A 17,346-nucleotide genomic window follows, 5' to 3' on the forward strand; every position below is an offset into this window, starting at 1 on the left:
TATAGAAATACTTTTAATAATAATAACTGGAACATTGGATAACTAAGGAGAGAAAATGTGCATGGCAGCTGAGGTACTTTAAAATGGAAAACTTGATTGCTCATTCAAAGGAAGAATGTGAACATTACAGCAATGCTGTGAAGCCACAGGGAGGAATAAAAAGGACACGTGTATGGCAAGAATGCAGTGGCATTTCTGTGTGGCAGTGCATAGAGTGATGGAACAATGGAAGAGGCAGGTGACTGGATGAATGGAACCAGTCCTTGAAAAAACGTCAAGTGCATTGGCTCCCTGGTTTACAGATGTTAGACATACGGATGTTTTAGTTGTGTCAACACTTTCTCACAGGTGCAATTCATCAGTTGTGCTACTTTTGAGTAGGCATGAGCAGGCGGTTATGGCCCATATATGTTCCTACTTCCAGACCAACCTTCAGAATGAAACCAGCACATATGTGGGGGACATGCAGCCCAATCTTATGTGTAGAGGTGCAGTTCTTTGGTGATAAAATAAAAACACACATGGCTTTCTGCGTTTCTCATTTTTGTGATAAAACAAACAAAAAGCCTAAAATCTGAGGAAAATTTAAACCATTTTCTAACAGCTGTACATATCGGTCCCAGTAGGCTGGTTGGGCAGTACAGGGGGGACGCATGAGGAATGACTGTAGCTGCATCTGCTGACATTCTACTGCCTATATCACATACCTAGTACACTTTTAAAGCGATTGTAATTATAATTTATAAAATATGCCCCTAGAATAAAAACAAATTACAGAGCTTTCTGCAATTTTTCTCTTGGAAAAGAAGTGAAATCTGCAAAAAAAATAAAAATGAAAAAAAAAAACACACCTGTACCTATGGGCTTTTTGTGACAGTGGGGCAAATATCCTGCTGTTGTAAAAGGCAGGGCAAGAGGGAAGCAGGGCAAGAGAGCAGGAACTGCTTTCCTAGGGAGAAGACCTGTACTGGGAGGGGCAGCCCTGTTCTGCCCACTCTGTTCTGCCCACTCTGGCACTGTGGCTTCCAGTGCTCTCAGGGAGAGATGTGGGGAGACAGATGGGAAAGGACAGAGAAACATCAGTATGTAGCAGGAAAGGAACCCTCTACAGCAGCCATTTCTTGGCAGGGTGTTGCCCCCATGTGGAGTGATGCGATGATGCTAGCATGTCACACACAACTGCACAACAGCCCAATCCTAACTTGCACTGAAACAGGCAGGCTAGTGGGCCTGCACTGAATCCAGTGCAAGTTTCAGGCTGCCAGGGCTCAGTCAGGAGCAGGGGAAAACTTTTCCCCTTACCCCAGGGAGAGCTACTGCAGTCCCAATGGAGCTTCTCGGATCTATGCCATGCTAGGAAGTGGCACAAATCCGAGCACTGCATGACTGCCCAGGAATGGGTTTAAGATCCGGCATAAGTGCCGGATCCTTGCCCCGCATACTGCTCCCTGCCCACCCGCCCCCAGAAATGCCCACCCCCTGCCCCCCACCGCCCCAAGACATCTCCCTTTTGCCTCTTTCACCACAAGGGACTTGTGCCAGCCCAAGGGCACCTCTGGATTGCACCCTGAGTCACCTGAGCCTCAGGAATGACTCTGATTTGGAGTCAAATGGAGATGCGGGCTGGCGGGAGGGCCCTTCAACAGTTTACTCCAACTTTGGCAGTGAGACCTCTGGCTCTCTTTGAGAGGGCAGGCCACCCCAGCTACCCTGGCCTTGTTACACCACTGGAGGTGATTGATAATCCAAAGTGTGATGTTCCTCCTGACTTGAGCATCTGAGGCATCCTACCAGCAGGACTAGAGCTAATCTCAGGTTACTGGTATATTACACACATACGCACACACATTTTCTACAATAAAAAGAATTAGAAAAAAATTGGTCAGGTAGCATATTGGCAATAGGGTTTAAGACAGGACTCCTTCCCAGCACTACCTGGAGTTATCACCAAGTGAACCTGCAATCTTCTGGGTGCATTCCATGTGATCTTCTCCTGAGCCATGGTCCTTCAGGCACCCACATATGGAGATTGTTCTAATTGGCCTCTGCCGGATGCCCTTCAAGATTCACATTGATGAATATGTTTACCGGATCAGAATCCCCAAATTTATTTTTAAGCATTTCAGAAATAATGAAAATGAACCCCTTTGAAATGAGGAAATGGTGTCAGGGAATGACTTTGCTCTCTTGGGCATCATCACTGAGCACCCAAGCAAAGTTAGTCTGTTCTTATTATAATAGACACTATAACAGTAGAATAATAAGATAAAGATAAAAAAAAATAATATCATAAAGAAAAGCCAGATAGTTAGCTTTGTTTTCTCAGATGCATCTGCTGTAGAACTCGAGAGCAAATCTCTAAGGACGCAACCCAGATATTAATAAGGTTTTTGCACACATTTTGCAACAATTTCTTATTGTTTAGCAGGGACCAAAGAGCCTGAGGACTTTTGTATAGTAGATGTTTGATCAGGGATATGGTTATCTGAAGTCTGCAGGAGATTGTGCAAGAAATTGAAATTCAGAAACTCCTGAAGAAATAATGGTAAAGTACTGATATTTTTGCACTTTAATTTTAATTTAACCAAACATGTATATTTTCCTCAATCATCTTCTCTCTTCTTCTTCTTTAGCGTTTATCCCATGTGGTGAAAGGACAGCAATCATTTTATCTCTCTCGCCATCATTTTTTCTCTCTTCCAACCTATATCTCCTTTTTTTAGTCACATGTGCTAGTGCCCATTATCACATCTTCTGGAGATGAATGTCATCCATTAATTGGATGTTCTGTGGAGAAATGTTTTCTTCATCTGCCTTGTATCTCCAGGCAAGATGTTCAAAGAATGCCCTCACTTCCGAAAGGCAGAGACAAAAATGACTCTTTGCTCACTTTTTCTACACTCTGCTTAATTTTATAACTCAATCTTATCATCATTTGGCCATCTCTTTCATAAACTAACAATGCTATATTATGTATGAGTAGTCAGATGTCCCACTATGTTCAATAGAACTTACATCCAGCAGAGTGTGTTTCGCAGCCTAAGGGCCCAATCCTAGGAGCTCCCTGGGCCTGTGCAAGTCCCTTGCGCTGGCCTAAGATGGTTGCAAACGTGCATTAAGGAACGTTAATGTCTCCTTGGAAGTCGGCTGGGCTGGTAAAGGGACATGCACCGGCCCACGGAGGTTGAATCCAGCCTCCACGCTGACTTCACAGGGGAGCCTTGCATTGGACGACCTCAGAGAGGCTTCTGCAGGGTCCTAGAGGCTTGCGCCTGGGGAATTTGCCCCACTGGACCTAATGGTAGGTCCACAAGTAGTAGTAGTAGTAGTAGTAGTAAACCTTTAATGGCAAAAATACATCGACAAAATAAATTTAACAGAACAATGATACTAGAAAATATGTAGCATAAACGACATATATAAAAAAAGAAAAATTTACAGGGGGAGAAACTGTTCGTCCAACTAGCACTATGACTGGGGATTCACGGCTTAGGTCCAACTATAGGTGCATTCTAGAAATGCCCGATGCTGGTTAGAAAAGTTGGACGGTTCACACTTCTTGCGAGGACAGATTGACTTGTCTGAAAGCAGGAGTTTTTGATAGAATGAGAGCCAGGTATCTGGCAACAGCATATGTCAAGGGTCCTATGGCATCTTCTATAAACCGTGAAAGAGAAGATTCACATGTAGGAGGATAATAGGAAAGCCAGATAGCTAAATATGATTTGCGTAAGGAAGAATGGAAAGGGCAGAAAAATAATATATGGGACAAGGTGTCTGGAACTTCCTTGCAAAATAAACAGAGGCGTTTGTCACGAGGGATACGCAAAAAACGACCATAATGTACTGCGTAAGGGAATATGTTAAACCGGGCTAACAAAAAGGCTCTTTTCAGCTGTGGATTGGTGAGAGTGAAAAAATAATTTGAAGTAAGAGCATGTTGAGGGGATAGACCAAAGTAAAGAGGGGAACAAGTAGGGTTAAGGGTACTTTTGAGAAAGTTGAATTCAGCCAAGAAAAGATTCTCCCTAATAATGCTGTAGGCTTGTTGTAAGCTTAGATCTGCTAATACTTCGATGGAGAGGTTAATGGAAGAGAGTTTTGCTTCCACTGATCGAAACAAGGAGGAAACATAGGAATCATTTAATAAAACTGAGATAAGAAAATCGGGGGGGGGGTCCACAAGTGAATAGGAGCAGTCCCCGACCTATTACCTCCAAAGTTATCAGAATACAGAAGATGAGCATTTCCAGTTCCCAGGTTATTAATTTATTATCATTAAAATATAATAGAAAAGCAAGGCTGTGAATGGGTAGATTTATTGAGAAAAGAGTTGCTGCACCAATATGTGTTTTCCGACACTGACTTTGATTTTGGAAAATGAGTTTTGGAACTACATGTCAACACTAAAACACCAAATTAAAACATTTACATCTGCTATTTCACTTGCCTGTCATTACGACAATTGAACTTACAATATTGATTCTACCCAACTAAAGTAATGGTATCTCCTTGGAATTCAGTTTCCAGCTTCAACCATCCCTCTACTGTGTCATCATTCTGTTTCTTTCCAGACAGGATGTGTCTCCCCAAGAAGGAAATGATTCTCAACCACTCCACAGTTTCAGAGTTTCTGCTCCTGGAATTCTCAGAGTTCAGGGAACTGCAAATTCTCCACTTCAGTCTCTCTTTCTGGTATGGTACTGTGCAACAGTAACAGGAAACCTTCTCATCTCTTTGCCGTAGTCTTAGATCACCATCTGCACTCCCCCATGTACTTCTTTCTGAGGAACTTGGCCATATGTGATATCGGTTTGATTTCGGTCATTGTGCCCAAATCAATGGTCAATTGTCTCTTAAGTGTGAGACTCATTTCTTATTCTGGATGTCTTGCTCAGGTTTTGTTTTATTTGTTGTTTATTGCTTCCAATTTCTGTCTGCTGACAGTCATGGCATATGATCGGTACGTGGCCATTTGCCATCCATTACATTATGAAACGGTGATGAACAGGGAAAGATGTCTTGAAATGGCTGCAGGCGTGTGGATCAGTGGACTTTCCTTGGGAGGGTTACACGTCAGCAGCATTCTTGCCATGACTTTCTGCTCCAATATCGTCCATCAATTTTTCTGTGAAATCCCACAATTATTGAAGCTCGCCTGCTCTGACTTATACCTTATTGACCTTGGAGTGATTGCTCTAAGTTCTGTCTTTGGATTCAGCTGCTGTATTTTTATCATTGTTAGCTAGTTACATCAAGTTTTGCATACCTCCGGCCCCCCTCTAATGGTTCGTCACCTCTGGATGTTGCAGTCTCCATAACATATTCCATGGTCCCACCCTTGTTGAATCCAGTGATCTACAGCATGACAAACAAAGAAATCAAAGCTGCCGTTAAAATTATTGGGTACCAGAAATTCATCTAGAAATCTGTCCTTTCATTTTCTTAGGTAGTGCTGGACTCTAAATATGCTTAATCACTTCTTCAGAAAAGTCAGTATGAGGAAGGCATTATCTAGTCAGTCATGAAAAACAAATAGTAAACATAGTATAATGAAAGAGGAAAAATGTTCATGGCAGCTGGGGTTATATAAAATGGAAAACTTGATTGCTCATTCAATGAATTTGAACATTATTGTAATACTGAGAAGCTGCAGTGGCAATAAGAAGGACACATGCATGGCCAGAATGCTGTGGCATTGCTATGTGGCAAAGCATGTGAATGATGGGACAGGCATGTGAACTGATGAAAGAAATCAGTACTTGAAAGAAAGACAAGTGCACTGGCTCCCTTATTTACAGATATTCAATTTATTGATGTTTGAGCTTTGTTGACTCTTTCACACAGGTGCAGTCCATCAGTTGTGGTATTTCTGAGCTGGTGTAAGCTGGTTGAAACCAGCAGTTATGACCTGTGTATGTTCCTACTGCTGGTCAGACCTTTGGAATGAAACCAGTACATATGTTGAGGACTTATGACCCAATTCTATAATCCTTTTATGACTGGGGGACAAGTGTCCTGCTGTTGTAAATGGCCCTGTGACAGCATGAAGATTGGGTCACTACTGGTTTTCCAGTCTCCACCACAAAGTGACTGCAGTTCAGGACTCCCTCTGTCACCGAACTTGGGTCACACCAACTAAAGTAAGTTGGAGGAGGGTGTTCCTGGGCAGGGAGGGGGCAGGGATGTGACTATGTTGGGGCATTCTGAGGCTGGGAAGGGGACAGATATTGGTGGCAGTCGTGTCAATGCCTCCTTTTCAGCTTTGACATACTCTCTTGGGCACACCTGAACATGGGTCCGCCAAAAGGCTAGTATAGATCCATGTAGGCCCATTGGAATCCATGGCATGATAGAATATGTAACAACTGCCAACGGTATGTTCTTTCCTCTGCCATGGCATGTTAATACTGATGATCAGTGGTCACACATCATGACTTGTGACTGTGAGGCACCCACTCACAGTGGTGCTATGTAGGCCCACTCAGAATGCTCAAGAAGGAAGATTCAGCTGGCCAAGAAAATCCACTGTGGTGTTGTAATGTATTTGAATTTTCCCCTCAAATTACTTTGAGCCAATATATACAACTCCTTGAATTTATTTTTCTTGTTTGGGTTTATCACGGTTATTTTCTTCACACCCTTTGTTAAGAGATATTTCCTACTGCTTGCAATTGTATTTGAATGGAAAGTTCATATCAGGACTGTTAAATGTACAACATATTTACCTTTTATTTGTTTAGTATTATTCTGTCGTCAGAAATGGAGCCATTTGCTTTACATAATTCCTTTTCTTTACACAATTCTTTACACAGTGTCAGCCCCTACTGAAAGTAAGAACTCCTGAAGCTCCAATAGAGTAGGAAAAACAGTATTATTGATGACCCATAATAAGGAGCAAATAAGTAAAATTAGTGCTACTATTGAAGCCACAGGACAATATTCTGGCTCCAACCTCTGAATTGTCACGTGACAATTTTAGTTTATCACTGTTGACTCCTATCACTGACTCCTATAAGGAATCAAAGAAAATCAGAGTTGCATGGGTATCTAAGCCGACCTATTGCACACATCTGTGCAAGAGACATCAGAGTCAGTGGATGTGTAGGAGAATTTAAACAAAAAGAGGCTGAAGAAAGAGAATTGATCTGTTTATTAAGAACACTCTTTGACAGAGTTCTCCTGGAGTGGGATGTCTGACCACTACACACACAGTCTGCAGGAGGAACCAGTACCAGTCTCAAGAGGCTATGTGGCTCAGAGATGCAGGCTGGTGAAGCCTAGGGCTTGAATTACAAGTTCTGCTTCAAAAGCTGTCTGACTTGGGATAGACAGAGCAATTTGAACATGATTAACCTGCCTAGACACAGAGATTGGCACTGAAAAGCCATGGTCACCAAGAGTCAATCTCAGGTTGGAGCCATGGTACCTTCACCCAAGGGGATCTGGAAATAATACTTATCTCATCCTGGGTAGTTACCTGTACTTAGGTAAGGAGGGGTTTGTGTAGGTAGCACTGCTGCAATTGTAAATTGATCAATTGTTACAGATCAATAAAGGTGGCTCATTTTGCCAGAAATCACACGGTCTAGTGTGGGGTGTGTGTTTTTTGGTGGGAATGTTCTTATTGTATTCCAATGATTAATAATATATATTGATTTGGTCAATTTATATCCTGCACCCCCACCCCCACCCCAAAAAAGAGGGTGCTCACTGCAGCATACAAAACAGCAAATAAAAAATATAGATAAAATCGGTATACAAATGAAATAAAATATAAATCACATAAAATCAAACAAAATCAGCAATGTGTGGCAGTGCAGGAAAACCTCAGATGGCTTCCCCGGTTCATTCTGGAGTTGCATGAGGCTCTGTTGTGATCCAGTGAGGGGGGTGGATTTGTGTGCAGGGGGGTGCCATCATGGACCTGTGCCCCAGGTACAGGGTGGGGGAAGTCAGCCATTAAACTGAATCAGCCTGAAATGCAGTTAAACACCACAATAACATCAGATAAAAACACACTTAAAGTAGCCATTTAAGGGCCCAATCCTATCCAATTTTCCAGTGCCGGTGCAACTGTGCCAATGGGGCATGCACTCCATCCTGTGGTGGAGAGGCAGTCACAGAGGCCTCTTCAAGGTGTGGGAACATTTGTTCCCTTACCTTGAGGCTGCATTGCAGCTGCACTGGTGCTGGAAAGTGGGATAGGATTGGGCCCTAAAGCAGCATAGTGCAAATCAAACAATATGAGCAGCATCAAAATTAAAATGTACTGATTAACAGTCAAAACTAGTAGCATACAGGGATAATTAAAATTTAAAAAATAAAAAGGTCTTCAGGCACCACTGAAAGATCTCTACAGTGGGTGCTGCTCTCAGATCAAAGGGTTTGGAATTCCATGATTCAGGTGCCACCACCAAAAAGGCCCTTCCTCGTGCAGCCTCCCCCCCCCCCCCCAACATCAGTTAAGGGTAGCACGCACAGGAGGGACACCTCAGATCATCTCATAAAACAGCCTGGAATGTATGAAAGAAGATGATCCCTCAGGTATTATACATGATAATAACATTTATGCCCTACTTGTGAAGGATACAGGTTCACAATGTTATTTACATAGCAAAATAAATGGAAAAAAATTGTTAAATGTCTCAGAAAATTGGCAATCTAAGAATGACACAAAAGAGACATCAGCAAAGAGTTTGAGGTCCTTTTCAGATATTAAAAGATATTTAAATATTGTTTCTCATATAGGGAGATTGCTGCAATTATTAAAATGTGTTACCTTTGAGGCATCCATGTATATGATACTTGGCAAAGTAACAAAAGCAAAAATGACCTCAGAAAAACTCAGAAAAGTGACAAGATGAGAGAGATAGCATGTGCACATGCAAACATGTGACAGGTAATTAGGTTAAATATTGGTGATTATGAGATAAACCATAACTGATGATGATGATGATGATGATGATGATGATGATGATGATGATGATGATGATGATGATTTTAATTGTCCTGCGAGCTGCTCCTGCCATAGACTGCCTCTTGCCCAAGATAATCCCTGTCCTAATGGATATAGTCTTAATGTAGGTAATGTGGATTAGCCCCATAAATAAATTGAAACCACACAGCTCTGTGTACTAATAAAGGACCCCACAGTACCCTTGTTTACTAAAGAAAACAAAAAAGTGCATTCTTAGATGAATGAATGATGGAAACTTAGCAGCCTAGAGAGGGACATTTTGATTTCTTTGTTTCTCATGCTATAGATGACTGGATTGATCATGGGTGGAAGCATGGAATAGAGTATGGTAAACATCAAATCCAGATTTGATGGAGCATCAGGTGTGGACCTGAGGTAGGCAAAGGCTCCGGTGATTATAAATGTGGAGAAAACAATGAGGTGGGGTAGACAGGTGGAAAAAGCCTTTTGCCTCCCCTGCCCAGATGGGATTCTCAGCACCGAACTGAAGATGTGCACATAAGTTATAATGATAAAGACAAAGCAGCCTGAGGCAAGAACAGTACCAAAGACAAGCACTCCCATTTCAGGTAGATTCAAGTCAAAACAGGAGAGCTTCAGTATCTGTGGAAGTTCACAGAAAAATTGATTAATGATATTGGAACAGAGTGGGGTTGCAAAAGTCACTGCTGTATTTAGCAAACTATGGAGAAAGCCCGCAATCCATACACTAGCAATCATTTGGCTGCAGGCTTGTTTATTCATCACCATCTCATACCGTAACGGATTGCAAATGGCCACATACCGATCGTATGCCATGACCGTGAGGAGATAGATATCGGAAGCTAACAAGAACAGAAGTGTGAAAACTTGAGCAACACACCCAGAATAAGTGATGTACCTGGTGTTCAAGAGCGAGTTGGCCATGGATTTGGGCATAATGACCGAAACAGTCCCAAGGTCCTGGACAGCCAAGTTCATCAAGAAAACATACATGGGGGTATGCAAATGATGGTCACAGGCCACTGCGGAGATGACAAGAAGGTTCCCTGTGACGGCTGCCAGGTACAAAACCAAGAACACAAAGACGTGCAGCATTTGCAGTTCCCGAACTTCGGCGAATTCCAAGAGCAGAAACCCAGACAGAGAGGACTGGTTAGCCATGACGATGATGGTTTGCATGTAGTATGGCACATGGAGCCTGTTGAAGAAATGGGCAATGGTTAAAGTGGTATTGTATATTTGTGGTTGGAATCCTACAGTAACAAGTGAATCAACTAAATATTCACCTTCCCACTTTTGTTGGGTTAATTGGAGCCTATGAAAGCCTATGAAAGTCTGGCTGTTTTAAAAGAGCCAGACTTGCCAAGCTATTGCCTTCCTCACATGCATCCCTGTGATAGCACCATATACCCCAGTTGCAGAACTCCCAGCCTCAGGCCATTTGTGATGCCTCTCTCAGGGCTGGCCTGAGATGGTCTGATACCTGAGGTGGCATGCTGCCCTCCACCTTCCTTACCCAATGATGTACCAGCCTTTGCTCCATTCACTCTTCAACGTTTTAACTCAGTACACTCTTTCCCTCCACATTTTTTTCCTCTTCTCTGCCCCTCCCCTTCCCAATCCAGGGAGTCAAATAGAATGAAGAGCAGCAGAGGCAAGTAGGCAGACAAAGATGGCTACCCCCCTGCCCTGCTGCATCAGGTAACTACTTCAGTGAGTTTCATGCATGAGTCAGCCCTGGCCTCTTTTCATGCATGTCGAACAGAACATTTAGAATCAACATTCTGTCGGGATCTGGGTGGTAATTACGGTGAACTGGGAAGGGTTTCTGTCTGCTGTTGGAGTTTTTATGGTTTTCATTTCTGATTAGCTTTATTAATACAGATTTTCAATGGCTTTAATGGTTTTTATGACTTTGTTTTTTTACTATTAGCCACCTTAACTTTTAGCAAAATATGGTATGCACATTGAAAAATAAAGTATACAGCACACTGTGACCAAGCCTGAGGAGTTGGGGGTGGGGGGTGCAGAATCCCTGGGACCTGGGCTTCCAGGGGGCCCAGGCCATGACGAAACAAACTATATTGTACAAAACAAATTTATTACAAAATAATTTAGAGTACCTCAATTTCAGCCTTCACCTCATTGAATCTTCAAACAATCAGTCAGTCTCATTTGTCCATTTTGAACTAAGGAAATGTACCTTTTAGGGCACAGTCCTAACCAACTTTCCAGAAATGACCTAGCAGCAGTGCAACCCCAAGGTAAGGTAACAAACGCACGCTAACCTTGAGGAGACCTCCCCTTGTTTGCCTCCCCACTACAGGATGCAGTGCACACCTCATTGGCACAGCTACATCAGTGCTGGAAAGTTGGTTAGGATTGCACCCTTAGTTACATAAGACAGATGCATTTTTGTTTTCTAGTTTTTTGGCCATAACTTTTGATAAAATTGAGCTATTTCACTCCTTTTTTATTGTGTTCTGCTGTAAATTACCCATCAAATGGTATATAACATGATGGTATTATTCCTACAAACCATGATTTTAGCACATGACCCCCCAGGTTTATGGTGACAGAGATGGTTAAGTAAAAATGAGTGTAGGCTATCCAAATTTCCAGTACCAATACATCTGTGCCAATGGATCATGTGCTACATCCTGTGGTAGGGGGGCAGTTATGGAAGCCTCCTCAGTGGGGCTACATTGCAGCTGCATTGGTGTTGAAAAGTTGGATAGGATTGGGTCTTAAAAATACAAACCTAGGGATTTCTGCACACATGAAAGGCCCATTAAATTCATTGGGATGTATTCCCAGGAAAGGGTGTATAAAATTGCAAGCTCAGGATGGAAGAGACAAATTGGGAGGGGGGGGGTGAAGGGAGAAATTTTGAATAGATGTTTAAGAAAAATGAGAATATTAAACAAAATTAGAGAGAAAGCAATTCAGAACCACTTACAATAATGATTAAAGGAGTAAAAATATCAATAGCTTACTAACTTTTTCTTCAGAGGTTTTTCTCAACTTCTGGTTCACTTTGTCTTCTAATGACATTGAATGACTATGTATCTGGTTTTCCAGAAAGCTGTATAGAAATCCACTTAGACGTCAATTGACAATAGGAATAAGGAAGCATCAGTGTGGCAAGCAGTTTATTAAGGGTTCTCCTGAGTTCCTAGAGATGTTTCCCCAGGAGTGCAATAGAGCTCAGCAACAAAGGCATAAATATGGGAGGGGGGAGAAGAATTCCCTTGGTTTTGCTGATGCAATTAGGAAAGAATGGTTGCGTCTAAGTATCAGAGAATAACATAATTATTTATGAAACCTGTCATTTTCCTTCCCCGACATTTCCTTGCCCTACATTTTCAGATTTGAAGTTTGCCAACATTCCTTTCAAAGACTCTAATCTCCAGTTTTAAGCTGTGTGATATGCAGTACACACTTAGGTGATAAGAAACATCAGGGAAAAGATTGCCAGGTACAATTTGTGTAACACAAGCAAACAACCCACCCTAAATTGCATTGAAATGGTGATGATGATGACAACATACATCACAAAAAAACAACCCCTCCCCCCCAAAAAATAAAAAATGAAAATAAATGGGGAGCTAGATATCAGATTTCAATGGTCTCAGCACCAAATAGCAGTTTTGTCTCTTTAAGGGTGCAATCCTAACCCCTTATGTCAGTGCTATCCAGCACTGGCATAGCGGTGCCAATGAGACATGTGCATCATCCTGCAATTGGATGGCACTCATAGAGGCCTCTCAAAGTAAGGGAATGTTTGTTCCCTTACCTTGGAGCTGCATTGCCCTTATGTCAGTGCTGCAAAGCACTGCAAAGCGCTGCAAAGCACTGACATAAGGGGTTAGGATTGTGACCTAAGAAGAATAGTGCCACATCCCCCTCCAGGGTGTAATCTTGGCTCACTGTTAGGAATGTCAGCTAATGAACCAATATGGAGTTAGGTGACACTGTGCATGTTTTGGACAGAAAGGTCATTGGTAACAATGTGATTTGGAGAACCTCCTTCTCATACCATTTGCAAAATTCTAGAATTATACAACATTTTGGAATGTGCTGTGCATGAAATCTTGACAAGCATCCCTCACTGGGGTTTATGCTTCCAGGGGGAAGTCCAACAATCTGTGCATAATACTATATGTTCTTTTTCAGTGGTTAAACATTACTAAGAGTTGGCAAGGCATGGTTTGCTGGGCCTTCTTCTGGGAGCTTGAAGGGACATTCATTCTAAACCAGCAGTTCCCAAACTGTGAGTCTAGGACCCACCAGTAGGTCGTGACATAATTTTTATTGGTTCGTGAAACTGACAGGGCAGATTAGGCTATGTGCATTAAGGTTTAAACAAGCTGCTATTTCGGGGGGGAGAGGAACTGCTGCCCAATCACTATTATAGCCACACCCCATGGCATTTATAAATCAGGCACTACCCTCTAAAAAGTTTGCTGGTTTAGACCAAGGGTGTCCAAAGTTTTTGGCAGGAGGGCCACATCAGCTCTTTGACACTGTGTCAGGGGCCAGGGGGGAAAAAAGAATTAATTTACATTTAAAATTTGAATAAATTTACATAAGTTTACATAAATGAATATATTAAAGATGAACTTATATGAATGAAAGAAGGTCTTGCAATAGCTTAAGGCCTGTACAAGGCCTTGCACAAAGCAAATCTGGCCTTTCCTTTGCTGCCGCTGCTGCATCACAGATGTGAAACAGCAAGCAGTGGAGGGAGCCCTCATCCCACAGTTCATGAGAGAGGTCAGTCGCCCTCACGCTGAGATCAGTTACGTTGGACCAGAGCAGGCTCCAATAAATCTCCAGAGGACCAGAGGCTCATTGGAGACTGGGGGCTCCCTGAGGGCCGCATTGAGAGGCCTCGAGGGCCGCAAGTGGCCCCAGCGCCAGGGTTTGGGCACCCCTGGGTTAGACCATGATTTTTCAAGGAGCATACTTATGTGGGTGGTTACCTGGCAGTTGAAGGTACTAGGGAGGGAATCATTCTTCCAATAGTAGAGGTACTGCCAACTTTGGCATACAGCAACATTTGGCAATAAATTTCTTGGTTAGGCTTCACAGATTCACAATACTGTATTGAATCTTCCCCTGCCAGCATTTTGGGATGGGAAACATGGTTCCAGACCCTTTCCTCTCTTCCTGCCTATAGGATAATATTTTATACTATAGTCTCAATGATTCTACAGTCTCAATGCACTGCAGAAGTCTGTTCAAAAGATGCATATTTAAGTGCATACATTGCAAGGAACTATCACACCAGCTGTTTGGGTAGGAAGATATATTAACAATACATGTAATTAATTATTTATTTTTCTCACTGATGGAAAAAAAAAATATGGAGAGTTCAGCAGAAGAAAGCAGATCAGAAATCAATGGAAAGCAGCCAAATGTGGACAGAGTCAAAACATAGGGAGCGATTCATTCTCAGTTCTGAGAAAAAGTAGGCTGGGACACATGAGAACTCCATAGTGCTTTCTGCAGGTACTGGAAGACCTGCATACACACTGAAGTTGTGCAGGCTGATGATGCCACAACAGTGAAATGTGCAAAGTACAGGAAGCCCCTGCACATACACACTGAGCCTTAAGTTTTTCCACTTTCCTGCTCAAACTTCAGCCTGTTACATCACATGGCAGACGGGCAGCCCAATCCTGAGCTTCCCAGCACCCAGGGCTGCAGTGGCACCAAAATGGCTACCGCTGCATCAAGGGAAGCAGTGCCGGAGCTACATGGGGTAAGGTAAGTTTTGGGCGGTGGTCCTCTGTACGCCACAGCTCTGGCTCAGTGAGGGCTTGCACTTAACCAGCAGAGACAGTCGCAGCCGTGTCTTGCTGCACATTTGTGACAGTGCGCCAGCACCGGGCAGCACGCATCACTCAGGATAAGGCCCTTAGAGCCCAATCCTATACATGTCTGCTCAGAAGTAATGTCCATTGTATATATAGGATTTCAGCCTTACACAACACCTAATTTTTAACTTTTCTCTGTTGGTCTCCATACTGAAGGCTCAGGACACTGTCCTTGAAGCATAAAGAATAGCAGAGCAAAGGAAACCTCATCCACACACCTGATTTCATACTGCCAAGAATAGCTTATGTCAAGTGGTGAGTAATCTTTCAGTGTCCTTCTCTAAATAGCTGGTTTGCTATTGTATTTTTGACCAGTAGATGGAGTTACTGGGCATGTGGAACTCATGTTCATTTCCCCATGAGGTGATACATAAATCAGAAAGAGAAATAAGGATTCCGTATGAGAATGCCAATGTGTAGGTGACTGCATGTTCTCATGTGCATTGTGATGCTCATTCAGGTCACACTGAATTGACTGAAGGTCTGATTGGAAATCTAGGAAAGGAAAACTGTTGACTTGTCAGACTGGCTGCTACTCTTAGCTAGTGCTGCTTTGTGGCATCCCTTAGCTTTCTTTTAAAAATTAAAGATATTCATGGAACAGCCAGGCCTCCTGTGTCTCTGCAATTAAGGAAGCATTTCTAATTTAACTCTTGGGATTTTTCTTGTTAAATATATAGAACTTTTAAGAGCAAATTCCTGAAATCTTAGCATCGAAAGAGATAGGCCAATCTCATCTCTATGGTCACAGCTCTACGTTCTTACTGCTAAAATCAACACACTGAAGTCAAAGGGGTGAGTCATCAAATTATTTTATTTCTGATGAGTTTTTGCCAGCAGACATTTGATTTCTAGCTAATGAATTGACTGTTTAGTAAGCATTTTTATATGGCAAAAAAGCACAGCTAAGCGAGTATATAATGTAACAGATATGCCAAGTGCAAGTAGATCGCATCAATGGCTACTGCAAACCTGAGATGCCTTGAGAAAATAATGGTTATAAGGATATGAATTTGATTCAGCAGTAGATTTTGAATAAACCCCTGCATGTTTGGCTTTGATTCACCCTGTTATCTTAATCATTATTCCTTCAAGAAAACAAGCCCTAAATTCATTTGCTTGCAAAGCAGTCTTGTTTTTCTGTCTCTTATTGTATTTTAGTAGATTAAACAATGTTTGCAAGTCAGAAAGGAGTGTAGTACAAATGAAGATATTCTGGAGAAGACTGGTTTTGCTCAGAAGGGCAGAAGCGAGACGGTGGTATATATGAGGCTCAAGAATAAATCCGATTTTGGATCAAGGGATATTCATTGTTCTGTTATGCATGAGAGGTGCACATGCCTCACAGTAAGCTTCATAGTATGGATTACATAAGTAGCTTATCTAGATACTGAGGGTGTAATAAATCATATCCCTTTAGATATGTAGATATGTATAAACAGATAAACAAAGGCAAATTTGATACCCCCCCCCAAAAAAAAAAATCACTTGTGAAGTGCTTCTGTTCTTGACAATGCATTTGCCTTTCTCTCTCTCCACAGAACTTCTCCTAGTTAAGAAATGGTAAACCAGACATCAGTGACAGAATTCATCCTTCTAGGGTTCTCTGATATTCAAAGCCTGCAGACCTTACATGCTGTGGTGTTTCTTGCCCTCTATTTAACCACTCTGATGGGAAACTTCCTCATTATCATGGCTGTAATCTGGGTTCATCACCTTCATACCCCCATGTATTTTTTCCTGGCTATCCTCTCCTCCATAGATGCCTGCTACATTTCCACTACTGTTCCTAAGTCCATGATTGATTCTCTGATAAATAACAATCTGATTTCATTCAGTGGATGTATCACTCAGGTGTTCTTAGTGGTCACATTGGCGAGTGCTGAGCTAACCCTGCTCACCATCATGGCTTATGACCGCTATGTGGCCATCTGCCATCCTCTCCAGTACATGCTGATCATGAACTGGACCACCTGCATCCAAATGGCAACTGGTTTGTGGGTCTGTAGTGTCATCAATGGAATGGTCCACACGGTTAATACATTCAGCTTACATTTTTGCAGGTCCAACATCATTGAGCAATATTTCTGTGACATCCCTCAGTTATTAAAGCTATCTTGCTCAGATACAGAGGCCATTGAGATGTTCGTTTTTGTTGATGTACTTTGTCTGGGATTCTTTTGCTTCTCGCTTGTGTTGGTTTCCTATGGCCACATCTTCTCTGCTGTGTTCAAAATTCAATCTGTCCAGGGAAGGTATAAGGCCTTTTCCACCTGCACCCCACATTTGACTGTCTTTTCTTTGTTTATTTGTACAGTCATGTTTTCTTACATGAGACCAAAGGCCTTGTCCTCTTCAACCTTGGACTTGGTATCCGCGGTATTGTATACCGTTTTACCCCCATTAATGAATCCCATCATTTATAGCCTCAGAAACAAAGAAATCCAAGTGGCTCTGTGGAAAATGTCCATGAAAAGGCTTGAATTTCACTGGGTGACCTGA

At 42.3% G+C, this 17,346-nt stretch overlaps 2 protein-coding genes across 2 annotated transcripts; one reads left to right on the forward strand and one right to left on the reverse strand.

Moving 5' to 3' along the window:
• Positions 1 to 9,193: 9,193 nt before the first annotated feature.
• On the reverse strand, positions 9,194 to 10,123 carry LOC136652982 (olfactory receptor 14J1-like). Its single transcript, XM_066629907.1, has one exon. The coding sequence runs from the start codon at positions 10,121 to 10,123 to the stop codon at positions 9,194 to 9,196; it is 930 nt and encodes a 309-aa protein (XP_066486004.1).
• A 6,281-nt stretch (positions 10,124 to 16,404) lies between these two features.
• Positions 16,405 to 17,346, forward strand: LOC136652983 (olfactory receptor 14A16-like). Its single transcript, XM_066629910.1, has one exon. It carries the CDS (start codon positions 16,405 to 16,407, stop codon positions 17,344 to 17,346), a length of 942 nt encoding a protein of 313 aa, XP_066486007.1.

Source organism: Tiliqua scincoides, chromosome 5, assembly GCF_035046505.1.
Source record: "Tiliqua scincoides isolate rTilSci1 chromosome 5, rTilSci1.hap2, whole genome shotgun sequence".
Taxonomy (NCBI): domain Eukaryota; kingdom Metazoa; phylum Chordata; class Lepidosauria; order Squamata; family Scincidae; genus Tiliqua; species Tiliqua scincoides.

Coding starts and splice junctions, on each gene's coding strand:
- LOC136652982 (XM_066629907.1), bottom strand. CDS start 10,123: ATGGCTAACCAGTCCTCTCTGTCTGGGTTTCTGCTCTTGGAATTCGCC.
- LOC136652983 (XM_066629910.1), top strand. CDS start 16,405: ATGGTAAACCAGACATCAGTGACAGAATTCATCCTTCTAGGGTTCTCT.